Here is a 21241-nt window from a genome sequence, read left to right as displayed (position 1 = left end):
GAGAGAAGCAGTAGTAAAGAATGAGTTTAAGCATTCTTTTGGTAAGAAAGATATCTGTAACGCTGAAAATGAAATCGGTAATAAAGACATAAGGAAAAACATGAGAGGGAAATGTAATAATAGGAAGTCAGAGTGACAAGATGAATATCAGATAAAGAGAAATTCAAGGCCAAAGGTACTAAATATAACAAATCCAGATATTATGCAATTTTTATTTTAACAAAAAGTCAGCAAGATCATAAACTATTGGCCCTCAAAGGACATAACAGAAAAACATGCAGAAGTAGAATATCCAAAAGCCAAAGATGTCTCCAGATATGACTGTGAGGATGAACTTCGATTGTTGTTTTAGTATTTTATAAACCAAACAGACAAATTAAGCCAAGATAAAACAGACAATTGGAGATAATACCAATTGCAAATCAGAAAGCCTAATTTAATAAATAAAACTCATGACCACTGGAAAATATACATTATTCTTGTGTATTCATGCTATTAGCCAAAACTCATAGACTTGACCATAAATAAAACTACTTTAATAATTCCCCTGAGTGTAGACATTTTATAAATTACAGTCTCTGACCATGATTTAATAAAACTAAAACTCAGCAACCAAAAGATTACCACCAAAGGAAAGTTAATCACTTGAAAATTGAAAAAACTTTAAAGAAACAGCCTCAAATGCATATGAAAGAACAAATCAAAACTAAAATTTAAAATTAACAAAAGTAAGATGCTTCAGGCCAAAACCCAGATACAGATAAGAGCTCAGAAGAAAATTTATATTCTTAAAAGCTTTTGACATTAAAAAAAAAATCTTAACTGCAGTTTCACAAAAGAAAAAAAAATTAGCCAAGAGAAAGTCAAACGGAGTTAATAAAAATGAAATTTAAATTCATTATATAGAAATCAATACCTTAAAAGAAAAAGAACAGAATGAATAATGAAAACGAAAAGTTGACTTGTTAAGCAAAATCAATACAACAGATTAGTTGGATTAAGACAAGCTAGATTAAGAAAAAAACCGGAAAAATAAAAATATAGCCCTGAGGTTGAGAAAGTAGATTTAACCACCCATTACTGGACATTAAAGGAATTTTCACAGAATCATTTCAGCTACTCCATGGCTTAGAAATACAGGAAAACTGTTGATTTTTTTCTGGGATAGAAAATTCCAAGAGTTTTCAGTAGAAATAAGTGTCCCAAGCAAATTAATGGCTACTGAATACAATGAAGAGTTAAAGAAACCACATTTAAAAAAAGAGGCAGGGCCAGATAATATAACTATTATCTATTTTACTTTATTTCTACCTTGTCTATTTTACTTTCTGAGGACAGCTAATCAACAATTAGCAAATTTTATTTAAATTATTTCAAATGACAAAGTAGGCTATAATCAGTTTGCTTTAAAAAGCTAACTCAGATGTGATAAAAATAACAAGCTAGAAAATAATTTTACATATGATATTGGTAAAAAACTTCTAATGAGATTTTTAGCAAGTTAAATCTGACAGCCTATCAAGAAAGTAAATGACGAAAATCACAAGAAGGCAAGATTTTGACTCTTGGCACTGACTTAAAATTGTGACGCTGTAATGGCTATGACGAGGTCAAAGAGTGAAATAAGTTCAATAAATATTAAAAGGAGAGACAGAATTACTGTTACTTACAGATACCGTTAGGTTACTAAAGCAATCCAAATTCCACCAAAGAAGAAAACTGAGAACTAATAAAAGAATTTAGTAAGGGGTCCAGACACAGTGTAATGTGTGATATACCATAGCTTTTTTCTTTTACAGCACCATAGATCTGGAAATGAGAAAAAAACCCAAAAGCCCCACTCACATTGCTATAAAACTAAAAAATATTTGAGAATAAATTTACCAAGAAAGGTATAGCATCAATATGAAAGTATGAATGTAACATTTTATTGAAGGGCATAAAAACAGTTCTGAATAAATAAAAAGATATACCATGTTTCCGGAAAGGAATAATTAAAACAACAAAAATGAAATTTTTCCAAATTAACACATAAATTGAATGCAGCTCCATTCTACATCACAGCGGCTTTTCTTTTTAATTATACAAAATGATTTTAAAATTCCCATGGAGGAATAAATGCACAAAAATTATCAAGATGATTTTGAGAAACAGGTAATTAATAATGAAGGAAAACTCATCCACCCAGATGTTGGGACTTGCTAGAATACTCCTGCAATCAAAATAACACAACCTGGCACAGGAATAAATATAGAGGGGAACTCAATGATAGTTACAGCGTTCTGGATCCATGATTCTTTTTCTTTTGCTAATCGTTCCTACCAGTTCTTATTTCAATGAAAACATTTTAACTCTCACCTTCGCTATGGGTGGTCAGGTCATAAGCCCAAATCCTGTTACACATGACAGTCACTCTCACGGCAGGCTCCCAGGCCGTGAGAATATTAAAGACTCTCCTTTGGGCTCACAGAGGGCCCCCTCATATATGTACCTGAAAATGGAAAATCCCGGCATACTGGTGTGAAAAACTTTGGTCCATCAGGATCTTCTGCAGACACTGAGGGTTCTGGGTCAAGGAGCCCAGCGCTGCCAGGAACCAGCAGTCCCCTAGGAGGAGACAAAGTTGTGAGACACCAACTGGATGTCCCTGAAAGGCCCACCCCACGATCTCACCTGTCCCAGCCACCAGTATCAGGACACTTCCTTCTGAATACAGGTCCCAAGCAAAACTTGGGATCAGAAGAGTTTCCAGTTTTGAATTTTTTTTAGATTTTAGAATATTTGCATATACATAATAAGTTACACTGGGGATGGGACCCAAGTCTAAACATCAAATTCACTTGTCTCATACATAGGCATCATGTGAAGGAAATTTTAAACAATATTTTCAGTGCACCTGCGTTTTGATTTTGACATGTCGTATGAGGTCAGGCGTGGGATTTTCTACCTGTGGTAGTGCTCAAAATGTTTCAGATTTTGGAGCATTTTGAATTTGGAATTTTTTGATTAAGGATGCTCAACCTATAAGGCAGTTTTGCTCTCTGAGAGAGGAGAACTAGGTAAAGGATTCTCTATGGCCAGTTCCTAGCAAGATGGAGTAAAGGTGGTGGTAGTGGTGGTACTGGGTGATTGTGTACTGAAGGTCAGGGGAACCCCAGCCAGGCTTTGGCAGAGCTGGGGGTCCAGTTTGCTCTCTGGTTCTCTTTTTGCCAGAAGTGTCCAGAGTGAAAGTCATAGTAAGTTTTACACAGGTGGCAGTGGTACTCTGTACACTTATAGAAAACATATTATAATTTTCTTTGTTCATCCCAGCCTATGCAGGGGCCTCTCTGGACCACACAGGGGTTTTCTCCTCTGTGAGATGTGCAGTCTTGAGTTTCTCCTTAGATATCACTGTGAGCCCTTTTGGATATGCTTTTCTCCTCCCCCAAGTCTGCCTTCTTCACCTTCAACATCATTCATTCTTAGAATGTAACTACACATCAGGCACTGTGGTTGGCATAGAAGTCACAAAGATACCTCCAGAGAGGTCATTTCTCCAACCAGGTGAAACCCTAACAGGTGGATTATAGCTAGTGGCCAAGTGGCGTCTGTTAAGTTGGTCCAAGATGGTGTGATTTCCCAGGTGAAGTCCAAGTTCAAGGGCTGAGAGGGAAGATGTTGAGTTTTACCTGCTCTTCCTTGTTGGATGTCAAATCTACTTGCACCTTCCAGGATAAAGTGAGGTGGACCATCTGATAAATCCTTAGGGAAGAAGGAGAAAACCTATGAGTATCGTTCACTCCTTCATGTCCCGGTATGGTACCTATAACATCATTCACTTGGTCTTTGAGGGATAGAGGTTAATTCTTAAATAGGTGGTTAAAGTTTTAATTAGAAAAGTTCCCTTCATTCTTCAGGTTTTACTGCTCTTGATAAAGCAAGTGTCAAAGGGGTGAATATGTAACTGACAAGACAGGCAATAAATGCATAAGCAAACCACACGAGGAAACAACATAAATAAGGACTCACGGCCTTTTATCAAATAGTCATCCCTTCTGGTCCCAATAAGCCAAGTGTTTTATGAAGAGATTAGGAACAAACAAAAATGAACTGGATACATTTACTAGATGAGACTTTTCTAAACATAATAAAGTACTATGGTATTTCATAGGAAAGCTTTTCTTATGAAATGGCATCTCTAAGAAAACCACATGGGTATTCTGAGCTCCAGGTTTAAGTTCAGCCATGTGCCACATAGGACACAGCTGCCCGGCACTCAGATCTGTGTCCGCCCCATGGCTCACCCCAGACTGAGAGTGGAAGACTCCATCCTTCCCCAGTCTCCCTCTCATATGCACCTGTCCACTACACGGAGGGGGCCCCCAAGGATTGTACAGTGCGGGGGGAGTTTCGGGAACTCTCAGCAGAGAAGACCCAGGTGACAGTCCCTGAGGTGGGGTCACTGGGCACTCTGGGGGCACACTGGGCTGACGGTCCAGCTCCTACCCAAGCCCCTGCTAGGGCCCCATAGGATCATCCTCAGCGACCTCTCCGTGCAGCTTCTCTAGATTTCCATTGTGTATGTTTGCATAATTTGGTGAATGTTCCTCTATCAATTTTTTCATATTGACAGATAAGTCCTCAGGCAGCAGGGCTGCACAGTGGGAATAGATTCATTTGCTCAACAGCCGTGAAGCACAGAGTTCTGCACCTGTGGCTCCTGCCAGACCCTCACAAACAAGGCGTGTCCACCTGCGAACACGTCATCCCGGTGTAGGGGTCATCCTCTCACTCACCCTCCTCTGGCTGTCTCAACAACTAAGTGACCCCAGAGGTACCAGGAGAGGCTCACATAGGCTCTCCTGGGAGAGGGAAAGCCAGGCCAGGCTGAACTTGAGAATCTCCCCCAGCCCAAGCAAGTAGGAAGAATGTCCCATGGGGCTTTGGCCGTATGCTTGGTTTTAAAATAACCTGGGGCTGCTTTAATTACAGCTAATTGTCCCCTCTCTTCTACTGGAAATAAGGAACCACAGGTCCCAAAGGTGGCCTGCTGGTAAGAGTGAGGTATTTATGATCTTTTAGGAATTAAGGAAGACAGTGGAGGTCCTGTGGTTTTTGCAGCAAGAACAAAGGCAATGATCCTTCTGACCCACCACCCAGCTCTTCTGCTGCTGTCCTGATAGGGTCCCTGCTGTGACCCACGCAGGACAACCTGTGGAGATCTGCTGTGGAGGCCTGCCCCACCCTTCTCCTCAGTGACCTGGAGACCTGGAGCAATTTCCTCTCCTTTGCTGAGGCTCAATTTCCTCAGGTCTAAAACGGGAACAAAAGGTAAGGAGAGCACCAGTTGCTGTATCCCAGGTTATTCCCTGTAGGCTCCCAACAGCCTTGCAAAACAAGACAAGCCCTTCCATTCTGCAAAGGAGAAAGGATATGAAATACTTAGCACAGCATCTGACTGGGTACAGGTTCGATAAATATTGATTCCTTCTTCCTGTAATCTGCAAAATTAAAAAGGCTATGCTCATGGATAGACCCAATAGCCTTAGATGCATTCATTATTAAACAAGACAGAATAAAAACACGAATTAAGCTGTCAATTCATGGATATTAAAAAGAACAAGACAAAAGAGCCTCACAAAAGTAAGAGGAAGAAAGTGATAAAGAGAACAATTTGTGTCAAACAAAGGAGAAAAACAGCAAGATTAATAAAGAAAATAATTGTTCTACTTGGGATGGGGGATTTACTTGAACCCAACCTTTGGCAAATATGGTAGAGAAGCTCCAATAAAATTAGAAATAAAAATGGGCTGTAGAGGTATAAAAAAAGATGTAAGATTCTATGCTGATTGATCTTGAAGTACTATTAATTTTCTGACGGAAAATAACATAGCTAAAAATGGCTCAAGTTAGTAAATAACCTGAAAGATTAATCACCTTGGGCTAGTATTTTTATATAATCAAAGAATATTGTCCTAATAATCTGTAAAGATTTCTAGGTACAGTACGTGCAGTTTTCTCACTGAGTTCTCACAAATTTCAGTGAATGGGCCATCTCTATGTTAGTTACACTTTCAATATTAAGAAAACAAGGTGAATCTTGCTGCTATTTAAGAAGCCAGCATAGCCTTGATGGCCAACATGCACACACACACACACACACATCCCAGACTCATTTTGATTGCTATCAAGTAGGATTGGCTGTAGGACTACAGAATGCAAAGATGGTTTCATGTCAGGACATCTAATAATATGAAATAGCACTTACATGGGCCAAAGGAGGAAAAATGCATATCCTTTCGATAAATATTGTGAAGGCATTTGATACACATCAACTTTCTATGATTTACTGAAATAACAGAAGTTATCATTAAAGAACCAAAAAGTTGATAATTAGGAAGAGAATGATTATTTTAATGTGATGAAAATTAAACGGCAACTATTTCAAGCCTGAAATCAGTTGTCAGTATGAAGTTTACAGGGACACACCAAAGTCTTTTGCAGAGAGGTGGGGGAGAGCTCCTATGCCTCCTGTTCTCTACATGCCGGTTCCTTCCCCACCCCGAGCTTCACTCAAACAGAGGGAAGGAAGGCATGGCTGGAAATGATGCCCAGATGCACTGCAGTCATTTCCTGGGGCATGAGCCCTAGAGCACTGTGGGTGACTGTGGCCGAGAGGTGGAAATGCTGTGCCCTAGGCATACCAGGGCAATGGTGAGGTCAGTCTGATAAGATCCTGGGGATTCAGGCTGAACTGCACCGGATGGTGACTCAGAGTCACCTGGCAGCTTCACAGACATGAAGGCTGCAGACCCCTGCTGTCCACAACTTTGATTTAGGAGGTCACTGGGTCAGAGGGAGAGTTCACGACTGATGCAGCTCCGCAGGGGATTCTGAGGCCCAGCTAGGGCAAGCCAGGGGGTTCAGAGATCTTGAACGCTGTGCTCCAGCTGGACAGGAATCAGCTGTCTGCCCCCCAGAGCCCTCCCTGCCTCTCTGGCACTCCAGCAGTGAGAGTCTTCTCAGCTATAATGTTCCCTGATGCTGTGATATGGACTGGGCCTCTGAGGGCTCCCAAACGCCCATTCCTAGAGAAGGAAGTGGTGATGAATAATTTGTCAATCTCACCAGCTCTGGGAGTTACCTGGTAAATACTATTTCTGGATGTGTCTGTGAGGGTGTTTGGAGATGAGATTAGCACTTGGATCGGTGGACTTGGGAAAGCAGATGCCTTTCTCTGTGTAGGTAGGCAGAGCCAATCCACGGAGGGCCGGAATAGCCAAAAGGAGGAGGAAGGGAGGATTTGCTCCTTCTCTGCCTGCCTGATTAAGCTGAGACGTCAGACTTCTTCCGTCCTTGGACTGGGGACTAGCCCGGTGGCTCCCCTGAGTCTCAGGCCCCTGACTTACACCACTGGTTTTCCCGGGTCTCCGGGTTGCAGCCTGGGTATGATGGGACTCAGCCCGCACAACTGTCTCATAATACCTCTCTCCTAATATGGGTATCAATACAGTATCTATACACACATAAAAGCAAATATACACTTGTGCAATACTTAAAACATACTTATAAAATATACATAACTCATACTTGTATAATACACAGTAAGTCCCCTTAAGAACATTCAAGTTTCCAACGGATCTCGAATTAGGAACACTCACAGATGTGAACAAATCACGGAAGGAGCTCATGTGTCTGCCGGACATTGTCACGATTTTGCTGTTGTGTGCTTACTGTACAGTGAGACAGTATACAGTATGTGTGTGTGTTTGGGTTTTTCATGCATTACATTGTATATTTATGTCAACTGTGTGTAAGACTCACTTTGTTGGACTCAGGAAGGAATCCGTTTTACAAATGTTCTCCCAGAATGGAACTCATTCTTAAATTGGGGACTTACTGTATATAAAATAAGCATATCAATATATAGATATAAAATCAATGGCCTATATAAGGTAGAATATACCATAGGACAAAGTATTAATGTACACACTGATAAGTTATTGATGACATATGCATATATATATATATGATATGATATATATTATTGGTTCTGTCTCTCTGAAGAAACTTGAATAATACAGAAGCTGGGAGCATTAGACAAACCAAGTAAGCTTAGCGACCTACTTCCAGATTGTGGGGCCCTTTCTTCAGGCAAAGTTTGGGGTGGTCTCTGTGATATTAGGTGTGTCAGAAGCTCATGGAATGCAAGAATCCCTGGGATCTTAGCAAATTGTGTCTCTGAGGTGGCACCACACCAGCCATTGTCCCTGAATCATCTCTGCAGGTGTTATTCCTGATGTGACAGCATTTGCATCTCCCAGCTTTCTTTGAAGGCTGCTCATCAGTGTCTCACACTATGTCCTGCTCTTGGATGAGAGAACACTAGGCCTAATTGACATCCTGCCATTCAGCCCTTTTGGACAATGGCCAGAGTTTAGGCTGAAACAGGTGGCAATATCATTCCCTTTTCTATTTTTCCTAGAGAGCTCTGATACTTTGGCATCACAGGTCTTTGGCTCAATGGCAACTGGCTGCTGGCATAGTCACTTCCGTTACCTTCTGTTATCTATTACCTGATGGGATATCTTCCCAAACTACTCTACACTCATACCTTGACTTTCTCACTTTTTCTTTTTCTGAAGAACCCATTTTGGTGCAAGGCAAATCATGTCAGTGAGTGACCCCATCAGAAGCTGCTTTTGCTACATTGATGATGATCATTGTCACCTGGCTAGTCAGTGCGTCCCTCTGGTAGGCCACAGGCTGGACCCCTAATGGGGCTGCATGCAGAGCTCTGAGCAACCACCACATGACATGCCCTGGGCACACTGCCCATTCTCCAGTTGAGAAATGAAAGGTTTTTCACTACAGAATAGGGACAAAGATAAAATTCCAATCTCTCAATCTGATACATTGGTGACTATTGTGAAGATCAACCATCTCCTACAATTCTACGCTGTCCAGTATGGTACCCATAAGCCACTTGTGGCAATTTAAATTAAATAAAATGAAAACGTCAGTCCCTTGGTCACAATGGCCACATCTCAAGGGCCCAGTAGCTGCAGGTGATTAGTGGCTATGCAATGAACAGCGAAGGAGGAACATCTCCACCATCCCAGACTTGTGATGAGGAATTGGCTCACACAGTTACACAGGTGGAGAAGTTTCACAATGCAGTCTGCGATCTGGAGGCCCAGGAAAGTCAGCAGTGTGAGTCAGAGGCCTGAGAACCAAGGGACCCAGTGGTGAACTTACCAATCTGAGGGCAAGAAAGACTTCTGTTTCAGCTCAATCATTCAGGCAGAGAAGAGGAAGATTTTTCCCTTCCTCTACCTGGTGTACTCATCTATTTAGTGAGGACAATATCAAAGGACTGTGAGGGTAATTACATGAAAACTTGAACATAACGTACTTAGCATAACACCTAACACATGGACACATTTGACAAATGGGATTTGTTATTCACAAAATAAAAATTTTCCTAAAAGGGGTCACTTGAGTAGCAGATTTAGGTTAGGGAAATATTACACAGGCAGCTCTTGTATGAGTGTAACACTTAGCATTGTTTCTTGCTGAGACCAAGGGTTCCAGGAAGCACTGAGATTGAGGAGTCCTTGAGACCCCTCGCTACAAGGGCGCTACAAGGCTACTGCAGTACTTGACTGTGGGGGTGGTGGAGAGGGTGTCAAACAAAGAGGCCCAGAAGAAAGCAGATTGTTAATGAGCATGTGTTTCAAATGTGAATTAGGTTAGTTATTAAAGGGAGAGAGGATAAGAGAAGAAATGAAAAGGTTGGTAAAGGAAAAGGGGAGAGAGAGAGAGAGAGAGAGACAGAGAGACAGAGAGAGAGAGAGACAGAGAGAGAGAGAGAGAGACACAGAGAGAGAGATGGGGACATAAAACAATGTTTCTGCACCAGGCAGAGAAAGCTGAGGCTGGTTCTTGTGGCTCTGACTCTTCGGTTATGGTTGAATCTACCAAACTGAGATGAATACTTAAGGTATGATGTCCATGGGGGTTTAACAGTCTCCTGGAGTATGGAGTTTCCCAACTGTCTAGAGAAGGTTAGAATGCAGAAGTGGCCCAAGGAGCCTTGGTGCCTCCTTTGCCATTATACAGTTGAAGCTCAAGGTGCACCAGTCAGACCTCTGGACAGGCACTGAACAAGCTGTAGAGTGAGTTGCAACCTTCTGAAAGGAGCAATAGGACTCAGAACATGAGAAGAAAGGCATTTTGCATACTTCCTGCCAAAATTTTGGATATAGTCATTCATTCATTCATCCACCCATCCATCCATCCATCCATCCATCTATCCATCCAAATCCTAGCAAATTCCCTATCCTGTCAAGTTCATGCAGGGGAAAATGCAGCATGCGGGATCTGGAGTCTTATCCCCCTAATGTCTTCCTCAGACCCGTATGTCCCCTTGGAAGCATTTGCTAAAATTGGCTGAGGGCTGAAGCTGAGATGTCTGGATGAAGAAAGCCCCAAAATGACAGGGGACCAACCTGAGGCTTCTGCTGTAAGAAAACCCTCCCTGGTTAATCACAAGAACCATAGCCACTGTGTAGTAATTACCTACAGGGTGCTAGACACTCTTACAAGTATTGTACTCATTTACTCCTTAAAATAACCATATGAGGAACAAGTGCTATGTTTATCCCCATTATTTTCACCAAAAAAATAGAAAGATGGGCAGAATATAAATGGAAAGATCTACTTCTGAGAAACTGAGTCCAGTTTACCCACGTGAGGTAGCAGATTCTGTTGGTGCAGAAAATATCATTAGTGATAAGAAAAAGCCCAGAATACAATATATGCTTCTAGTGGAGACTTACAGGGGACCATATGTGGTACTTCAGTTCACAAACTTAATTCTTTCTATGATTCTGGTTGCAAACTGAATGGGATGAGAACTGAATCAAATTCAATGGTTAGGTTCGATGTTGACTTTATGGGGAAATTTGATTTGGTTCTCGTCCCATTTGGTGTGTGACAGGATCATGGAAAGAATTAAGTTCATAAACTGAGGTACCACTATAGTGTGGTGTCAGGAATTCAGGTCTTGGAGCCAGACTCCAAGGTTCAAATCTCAGCTCTACCACTGTCTAGGTGTGTGACTTGGGAGGTCACTCTGCTCTCTGTGTCTGCTTCTCATCACAAAATGGGACTACTATTAAGACCTCATCACAGAGTTACAATGAGGATTCAATGAATCAAAGCACCTATAACCAGGCTTATGTTACGGTCAGTACCATGTGTATTGGTTATTCCTACTGGGATTGAACCAGGCTGGCTGAGTTTCTTTTTCTAAGGTTCTTGGCCATCACAGATATAAGCTTCAGCAGTCAAGGACATCACAGTGTTGAAGAGGTGAGTAGCTGGCTTATCCCTCTGCTGTGCTACATGGAAAATGGATCAACCCAAGGTTTCTCTACTGCACATATAAACTAGAAACCTGTGCCAGGCAATTGGAGAAAGTCACTCATTCCTCATCTATTCATCCAAATCCTAACAAGCTCCCTATGAGGCTGTCAAGTCCATGCAGCATGTGGGGACTGGAATCTTAGTTTACATCCAGGGCCCTTCTCTCCCTGTGGCACCTTGGGCAAGTCACATTACCAGTCTGAACCTCATTTTTTTCTATAAAGTTAGAAAACAAAGGACACAAAAGAAGAGAAGACATTCAGAAAGCTCTGGAAAGTACTTACAAATGTAAGAACCGGTAATTGTGTGAAGTGGCAAATAGAAATATGATATTTTAAAAGAGGTGTGAGAATGAAAAATGACATGGGAAAATTCAGGTAAGCTTTGGGATGAGGAAAGGAAAACTCACAGGGGCCCTAGCTGCCTCTACTTTTGGTTCCTAGTATGACTCTGCCTGAGTCTTTTCACTTCTGTTTGCCTCAGTTTCTCTTTACTCCCACAGGACATCACAAGTTGAGATGTTGCTGGAATTAGATAATAAGAAACTCTCACCCTTTCTAAATAGAAATGTTATAAATTCCTCAAGACTATAAATATGGTCTCACATCTATTGCTCAGCACCTTGTGAGAACAAAAAAAAGAACCCACCACTTCCGAAAAGAATCTCAGCTTTTGAAAATAATAAAGGGAAAAAAATGACCCTTCAGACTTTTTAAATAGACTTCTCTGCCTCCTCAGCACTTCTTAGGAGATAAAAGCCAGAAGAATTTGTTGTTGGTGACTTACTACCAATGGCTGATGAGGGGGGCCAAAGGAGGTGGAAATGTCCACAGCCTTCTTTCTTTAAGCAGCATCTCAGGCCCTTCCTGATCTTCACTAACCCTTTCTTTCCACCAAATATAAATCTGTCTCAACTGAAGCCAGCCGTGTCCTCCAGAGCTTGATGTCATGATTTCTGCTTCCCAAGGGTAGAAGGGAATTTGCATGTGTGAACCAGACAGATACTGTTGGGGTATCATAGTCTCTTACCAGGCATTATCAGAAAATACCTTTGCTAAATAACTTGACCTGACCTTAATGAAAGTGCTCAGTAGAGAGCTTGGCATTTAATCAGTGCTCAGTAATGGTGCTGATAAAACTGTCATTTGTCTGCTAGATTTGGTACTGCTTTTTCTTGTTCCAGGTTCTGCCAGCGGAGTTTGGAGACATGAATAGGAGGTTTGGGCACCAGGATCCTCAGTGTGGTTCTTATTTGGTTCCTTTGAATCAACAGTAGTTCTGATGAGGTTATGAGAATTTTGAGGCTGCTGTGAAATATCCCATTGAGCATCACACTCTAAAATTGAGATAGTTCTAGAAAAACCAGTGAGACTCCTTGTTTTGGCTTGTATCTAGACGTCCCCCCAAAACCTCATGTACTCATATGTAGGGCTTTTCAGAGCTTGCTGGATCTAGACTCTGTGATACTGGGATTAAGGGAGTATAGTACTAAATCAGTCCACTGATTAGAATTACCATAGTTCTGGATGTGGCTGAATAGATTTACTGAAGACAAGCTCCACTCTGGGTGAAGGTGGCACCACCCAAAAGATTTGTAGCAGGGATGGGACAAAAGGGAAAGGCAGACTCACTGCTTGCTGCTTCCTGCCTGCCATGCCATGGAATGTTTCTCCTTTGTGATGACCCTCTGCCATGCTACCCTGCCTTGGAGCCAGCTGACTATAGACTGAAACTTCTATGAATTATGAGCTGGAATAAACCTTTCCTCCTTTAGCTTGTGGGTGTTTGGTATTTTGTCTCAGCAACGAGAAAAGTAACTAGGACAGAGAAGTGGGGTCATTGCTATGATACTTTCTGGCCATGTGGTTCAGAAGGCTTTGGAACTGGCTTGTGGAAAGAGTTTGGGAAGGTCAGAAATGCTGGTTGAAGAAGCAGTCCTGGAGTGCTGTAAATCAAACTTGATAGGAGATTCTGTTCAGCACTCAGAAGACCAAAATGCTGAAAGAAATGCTGCTGGTAAAGGCCAGGTTCAAGAGTTTTCAGTTAGGAGCAAGGACTGCATTGGCTGTTAGACTCTAGACCATGTGTGTTAGGTTTTGGCAGAAAATGTGTCTGCATTGTGCTAATGTCCAGAGACTGCCTGAGACTGCGATTAAGTGTGGTGGACTAATTAATCTAGCAGAAGTTTCAAGACAGTCTAAGGTTGAAGCGGTATCATGGCTATTGCTGAGGTCTTTTAGCCAGATCTATGTTGAGAATCAAGAGCAAAGAGCCAGCAGAATGATTTAAAACATTTTTAATTTGGGTAAATTCTGGACTGCAAAGACTGAGCAGAGGAGAACTTGGTTGCTGAGAAGGAACAAGACAATAGAAAAGATGGTCTGAGGCCATCACAAGAAGCAGCAGGACTCCACCCTTTGCAACTTCAAAATTGCAAAGGTGAAAGACTGCTTTGAGATGAGGACTTGAGAGCACCATGCTCCAGAATAGTGGCAGCCTAGGGAATTTGCTGCTTGGGATTGGGTTCATAGTACTCAACAATCCAGGTACTGAACCCCTACAGCCGAGAGAGAAGGAAGACCTTGGCATCATTCATACAGTGCTGATTTCAGTTGCATGCAGAATGCAAGAGTTGTGGGGTCAGGAAGGCTTCCACTCAGATTTCAGAAGGAGGCCGGGGAGGCCAGGCAAGGTGCCCCTTAAGGGCACAGTCTGTATGAAGCTGTGAGTGTGAAGCCAAAGTGCAGTGAAGACCCCAGAAAGTTGGAGAAGTCGGGAATGCAGATTGTCTGAGGAAAGCTACAAGGAATGAGCAAAGCCAGCCCAAGTGATAAGCCATGAGAGCTGGAACCACCAATGATGCCATAGAGGTGGAACCACCGAAGCCTGTTGGAGTACACACCTTGCCACAGATTTCCTTGGGTACTGGACATGGAACTACAGGTCTTAATGTTTGCCATGGATGGTGGACTTGCTTTGGCTCCATTCCTTTATAGTCCCCTATTTGTACCTTTTGGCTTGGGAATGTCTATCTTGTGCCATTGTATGTTGAAACTGTTTAACCTTCTTTCATTTGTGCAGGAGCCTGAAGCTAAGAGTCTGCCTTAAATCTCAGAGACTTTGAACTTGGACTTTTCAGCAACGGTGAAACTGTTAAGACTTTGGCAACTCTTAGAGACTGACTAAATGCCTTTTATATAAAGAGATGTGCAGGAGTCTCTCGGGAGCCAGGGGCAGAATGTTATGGCTTGTATTTAGATGTCTCCCCAAAGCCTCACGTACTCATAGGTAGGGCATTTCAGAGCTTGCTGGGTCTAAGGTGTGAGATACTAGGATTAGGGGTGTGTGATACTAAATTAGTCCATTGATTGGAAATAGCATAGTTCCGGGTGTGGCTGAATAGATTTACTGAAGACAGAAGGCCCTGCTGGGCATGGGTGACACCACCCAAAAGGCTTGTAGCCTGGATGGGACAAAAGGGAAAGGCAGGCTTGCTGGTGCTACTTGTTGCTTCCTACTCACCATGGCATAGACTATTAAAAGACACTCCCCTTGCTACAAGGTGCAGTTAGCAGCTGTCGTTGGAGCCAGGGGAATTAGTGGTTTGAATGCAGCCTTGCAATATCTTCCTAATTTTACAGTGGCTGTCTAAAATTCTTTTATGGGTGATCAAGCCTTTACAAGATTGAGAGTGTGAATAAAAAAGAGAAAGGCAAGGCGATTATTTAAATTCCTCCTATAGTATAAATTACTGACATGATATATTCCCTCTGAGTAAATTCTAATAGGAAAGGAGAATATAAAGACATTGACACCTGGAGAGAATAAAGGGTGACAGGCTGATAGATGGGCTCAATTATGGAGGGGGAGAACCCTAAAGACCAGCTATTATAATCCTCACACCCATGGCTTCTTATTGTTCCTATGAGAGAACAGAGGCATTTTAATCTAGTGCCAGGCTCAGTGTGAGGACAGGGCTGGGACCCTAGGATGGGGATCCTACTCCAGGCACTGGGTCTTCCCATGCCACTGAGCAGATACAATACTGCAGCAGAGGGACTGGATTGATTTCATTCTCCTTCTCGTTTGGTTTGGGCCATCTCTGAAAATTGTCCCAGGTCTATCTTCCTTTCACTGGGAGGTATCACTGTGGGCGGCTTCATGGGTCCCAGAGCTGCCTGTGCTCCAGGGGGCTCACTCACCCGTGGCCGCATCCACTTCAGGATGGAAAGGTTTTTTCCTGTGAGCAGCTTCTGGCCTATGGAACAAGGTTCAGCAGGGAACATCTCATCCGTAAATGGCTTCCCCGTGTTTAGGCAATGGTCCCGCAAAGAGTTAAAGTCCTGACCCTTGAACTTGATGACGGAGGTCTCTGCTAGAAGCTCTGGGTTCTGTGCCATAACTCTCCGTAGAAGACTTCTGAGGTCCTTTCCTTCTGGTGAGAAAAAGACGTATTTTTAGGGGTAAGCAGTCAAGTCCTGACATCATCAGATGTAAGTCCCAGAAGGGCACTCTGTTGTCCCCACCTCTTACAAGTGGGAAACTGAGACCCAGATCCTTGTTGTGCCTGGTGACACAGCCAAGATGGTGGGTGAGCCTCAACTAATCCCTACTTCAGTTCAGTGTTCAATTCACTGTACTGAGTAGTTCCTCAGCACATTTTTATGTGCACCAAAGGCCGTGGGAGTATCTATATATGTAATGCACATTTACTGAGCACTAAACTTGTGCCCCCTAGGGGCTCATTATCAAGTGAGGAAGACAGCTTAGACATTTCAACAACCAGATATTATTCAACAGAAATTATTCAATTAAAAATCTGTACAAAATCCTGTGGATAAAAGAAATAGGAGGGGCTATGCACTCTGTGAACAGACTGGCATGACTCTTCGATAGGCAGTAGCATTTGAATTGGGCCTTGAAAATTTGCCAGGTGGAGAATTGGGGTGGCAAATCATGGGTGTGGAAGGAAGAGAGAAGGGCTAGAGGGTTTGGTGGGGTAGCAAGTGTTGGAAGAGATGGCTAGAAAGGCAGGTTGGAAAACTGGTCTGAAATGTTTATATCCTATAAGCACAGCAGGGTGATGGAAGAGTTGGAATCTCATCAGATCTGTAAATATGATGGTGCTGCTGGGAGCAAGATGGGGTTAGGAGGTGGGGAGGATGGGTAGAGACTATAAGCAGAGTGGAGGCTACAAGGCTGCTGCTTTTGCCCACAGGAGAGACAGAAATAGAACAAAAATAGTAAAGATGGGGGAGGGGAGACACAGATCCCAGTATCATTCTATAGGTAGAACCAATAGGATTCGATGATGAATTGAATATAGGATGAAGGGGAGGAAGAAGAGGAAAAAGAAAAGGCAGTGTGGGGAACAGGTATGAGTTTGCTTTCACCACTTACCTACTGGTTCTGTAAAAGTGAGCTAGTATTTAAGCCCGTGAACCTAATTCTTTACCTGTACGGGTTGATCATACTAAACCTCAGGGAGTTCATTGCAGTTAGGTCAAATATGGTTTGACCTAACAGATGAAGTAGAGTGGCTGGTGTACAGTATGCTTTCAATAGATGTGTGTCCAGTTCCCTAAAGAGAAAGAAGGCTGAGGTTCTACTTTTAGGCAGTTACAGAGATGCAATTGATGCCATTTACCAAAACATGCATCACCTCTTCCACCCATGAGGCCGGCCTAGATCTGCATTCTAGATTAATTTTATTAATTGAGAAATCTTCCCCGGCCTTATGGTAGTGCTTTTGAAGCTTCTTTGGCCACTGTCTGCTTAGGTGCCACAAAAGACTCCATGGTCTGCATGTCCCGCCCATTGCTGCACTACAGTGAACAAAGGTGAGAGAGGACATGGATAAATGACTTATAAAGAAAGAGCATGAACATACACTCAAGATTTTGAATGCCAGAAAAATATATGCAAACTTAAAATAATGTAGCAATTATCTTGCCGTTACCTTATAATGGTATGTGGCAAATTATTTAGATAGCACAAATTCAGAGTCAGAATATCACCAATTAAGTGTCATTGCACACACTTATTTAGAGGGAATTGCACATACAATTGCCTTCCAGACAAGATAGTAGTAATTTACATTTGAACTAATAAATTGAACCCCACAAAATTGGCATTTTTATGGGTTAAAAATAGTTGAATATAGTCAGATTTGTATGGTTTAACCTAAGGTACAACGTGGTGAAACAGGTGCAGTTTCACAGGCCTAATATGTGTATTTCTTCAACCTCGTTCTTGGAAAACAGCAGACTAAACTATTCAATATGCCTCCCCACTTACAGTAGGATTATGTAGAGAACCACAACAAATTAAATAAATAGCGATAAAGCTAAAATAACAGCAAGCTATCATTCAAGAGCAAAGATAGTGATGGAAACCAGTTGTCAATTCAAGGCAAAGGTAGTGACACCCAGTAAGGAAGAGTTGGGAAAATTACGGGTTTACCAATTGCATCTGTGCATGGGAACAGAGGAATGAACACAGCGCTGCCAAGCCTCCGTCCTCCCAAACATTGGAGTGTGTGATGAACTCCAGTAATGAGCTACTTTTATGAAAGTTTATTTTTATGGGAACTAAATTGTAGTTATCCTTAGTACACAATTACAGGATTGCTAGTAAGAAGCCATTTGTTGCATATAAAAATAAAAACTTGAAGAATTGCTTCATTTTTCCATTAGAACCATGGAAAATCCCTACCTGAGGGAGTCAATTTCCAGCCCATCTGGAGGGTCCCCACTGCCCCCCGTGGGTAGTAGCTTGGCCAGACTTTAGGAATGCCTTGTAAGGTTCATTTCCATCATTTGTGAAATGGAGATGAAGATAATATGACACACGTAATCGGGCTGTGGTGAGACTCGGATGAAACCATGCCTGCAGAATGCTTAGCACAGTGACTGGTAAATAGAAAGCAGTCAATACATAATCATTACTAGTGTGATGATCATGATGACTGTTTAGCATGAAGGGACTGTGCAGAGGCCTGGCACATTCAGACAAGGACCTGCTCAGACCTAAGGACAGGCTGGGCTCAGGGGGACCTGCAGGTGGTGGGCTTAAGCATGGCGGGCGATCACACCTCCGTCTCTGCTCCCTGGCTGCTCAGGCCGAGGTGGGAAGGGAAAGGTGCAGAGAATACAGAGCAGGTGGGTGTCTGTGCTATAGGAGGTGGCTGCTCTGGGGAGAAAGTTTAGAGGAGCCGAGAAGGGAGGCAGGCGGAGAAGCTTTCTCAGCCTCCACACACACACTTTACACCTCCCAGGGCCGCCTCCTTTCTCTCTGGATTGTTCATCTAGAGAACGTGACAGTAATTCACGTTGTGTACCCCAGAAAAGACCAACCCATTTTCCTGTGTGTCACTTTGGAGAGGGCTTTTGGTTCCTTCTCTTCCCTTCCTGCCTCACTTTGTAAGGCACGCAAGGGCAAGACAAGATGCTACTGCTTGGATTTAAGAAAGAGAATCAGGGAGATGAAGGCCTACCTGATGTTCAGGTTAAAGTCTGTCTTTCTGTAAGGTATTTCTTGGAGGTGGCAAGAAAAATGACCCAGGAGGAGTTGGCGTGACAGAGTTGACATGAAGTTTTTCCTGTGAGTAACTGTGTAAGCTAATGATCAAGCTTCAGAAGCAGGAAGAAAGTGCACTTGGGGCCATGAAACCTCCTCTGTTCCTCACCTCACTGTGTACGAAACAAGCAGAATGCAGGCTCCCTTGATTCCTTGCTGAGTGAGGGGATGTCTTAGTCAGCTCAGGCTGCATAACAAAATATCACGGACTAGGGCAGTGATGGTGAACCTATGGCACGTGTGCCACAGCAGGCACACAGAGCCCTCTCTGTTGGCACACAAGCCAACTCACCCCAGTAGCTGAGCACCAGGTAACAGTTGCTTTTTTCTAAACTAAAACACAGTGTTCAGGTTTAATTGCAGTGTTGGCACTTTGTGATAAGTAAGTGGGTTACAGTTTGGACACTTGGTCTCTAAATGTGTGCCATCACTGGACTAGGGATTTCAACAAGAGAATTTATTTTCTCACAGTTCTTTCTGGAGACTGTAAGTCTGCAAACAGATTCCTAGCTTGGTCAGGTTTTTATGTCCTCATATGATGGGGTGTATTAGTGAGCTTTCCGTTGTTGGGACATAATACCCAACTCCCACAAGTTAAAAAAGAGGTTTAATTTGGCTCATGGTTACAGAGGGTTCAGTTCATGGCCAGCTGGCTCCAAGGCAGAAATATCATAGCAAAGGAGCATGGCAGAGCAAAATTTCTTAGTTCACGTTGGCTGGGAACTCAGAACAGGGGAACAGTGCCAGAGAGGAATAGATGAGGGACCATATTTAATACTCAAGGTCATGTCTTTTTGACTCACCCAGACACACACCAAGGAGAGTGCTTTACTAATCTACTAGGCATTTCCTAATCCAATGGAGTTGACATATTAGCCTTAATGGTCACATGGAGTGGGGCAAGCAGACACAGAAAGATTGAGATGGCTCCCTCTTTTTTTTATCCGTCAGGACTATTATTATGACATCTTTAACCTTCATTGCTCCTAAAGACTCTATCTCCAGAAACAGGTACAGTTAGGACTGGAGCTTCATAAAATTTGGGGGGAAATGGTTCAGGCCACAGCAGTGACTAACCTCAGGCTGACCTAACAACTCTCCTGGTTCTGGTTATGTATTCCAGGGAGTATGCAGATCCAAGAGGAATTGGGACATAGCAAGTAGGACCTCAGAGTACAGATGAAGGATACCAATGGGCATGAGGGCAAATGGCAGAGCAGCACCTAACTGCTGAGTATACAAATGTTATTTGAATTGGCAGAAGGATGATGAGGTAGAAATGTCTTAATGGTAGAAATATCTGTGATACTTGCAACAACATGGATGAATCTCAAAAATCATTATGCAGAGTGAAAGAAGCCAGTCAAAACAGAATACATGTTGTATGATATCATTTATATAAAATCCTAGAAATGCAAACTAATGTACCATGATAGAAAAAAGTTCAGCGATCGCTCAGAAATGGGGTGGAAGGAGGAACAGATTTCAAAGGATTATGAGAAAACTTTGAGGGGCAGTGCAAATACTGATTATTTTGAGTGTAGTGGTGATTTCATGTGGATATACACACGCAGAAACTCGTCAAAGCCTACGCTCTAAATATGTACCATTGTGTATGTTAACCACACTTAAAGTTGTTTAAAAATTAAGTGCTATGCATAGTTTATATAGTGTTCAGCAACTTGTTGTTTTAGCCCTACAAGAGTAGTTGAATGCTATTTATTCTGATTGCTACATAACATGTTAGCGCTCTACCATTTATTTAGATACCTCCTTTCCATGGATATTTAATATTCTTTTCCTCCTGTTTTAGTGAAAAATTATGAACTGTTTCTCCTCTGCAACATCCCTCTGCCATGCCACCCTGCCTCAAAGCCAGCTGAGTATGGACTGAAACCTCTATGAATAGTGAGCTGAAATAAACCTTCGCTTCCTTAAGTTTGGGACAAATATTTTATCTCAGCAACAAGAAAAGTAACTAAGACAATGCCCAATTAATTCCAATTTAGAATCTCACTAGTATTGTAAAGAAGTTCCTATTGCTATATATCCTCAGTAACTATTGGTATTGGCAAGCTTCTTATTTGTATCTGTCTGGTGGAAGTAAAGAACAGGTCCTTGTAGTCTTAATTTGTTTTCCTGATTACTGGCAAGATGGAGCATCTTTCAATGGGGTTCTTTTCCATCCCTGTTCCCTCTCTTGAGAAATGAATATTCATATTTTACGCCCATTTGTCTATTGGGTTGTCTT

At 42.4% G+C, this 21241-nt stretch overlaps 1 protein-coding gene across 1 annotated transcript in view; it reads right to left on the bottom strand.

Moving 5' to 3' along the window:
* Capn13 (calpain 13) overlaps positions 1-21241 on the bottom strand; it is a 78729-nt gene that overhangs the window by 46112 nt on the left and 11376 nt on the right. Inside the window, exons 2-4 of the mRNA XM_087216500.1 lie at positions 15615-15847; positions 3672-3744; positions 2492-2607 (exon numbers count right to left, since the gene is read on the bottom strand). Of these exons, the coding sequence (XP_087072626.1) occupies positions 2492-2607; positions 3672-3744; positions 15615-15812 (387 nt within the window). The 5' untranslated portion in view covers positions 15813-15847. The remainder of the gene's footprint in view (positions 1-2491; positions 2608-3671; positions 3745-15614; positions 15848-21241) is intronic.

This window comes from Heterocephalus glaber, unplaced genomic scaffold, assembly GCF_053883595.1.
Source record: "Heterocephalus glaber isolate CG9 unplaced genomic scaffold, H.glaber_assembly_v1.0 deba00001457, whole genome shotgun sequence".
Taxonomy (NCBI): domain Eukaryota; kingdom Metazoa; phylum Chordata; class Mammalia; order Rodentia; family Bathyergidae; genus Heterocephalus; species Heterocephalus glaber.
The sequence above is the reverse complement of the archived record's forward strand: the minus strand, read 5'-3'. Positions and strand labels throughout refer to the sequence as shown.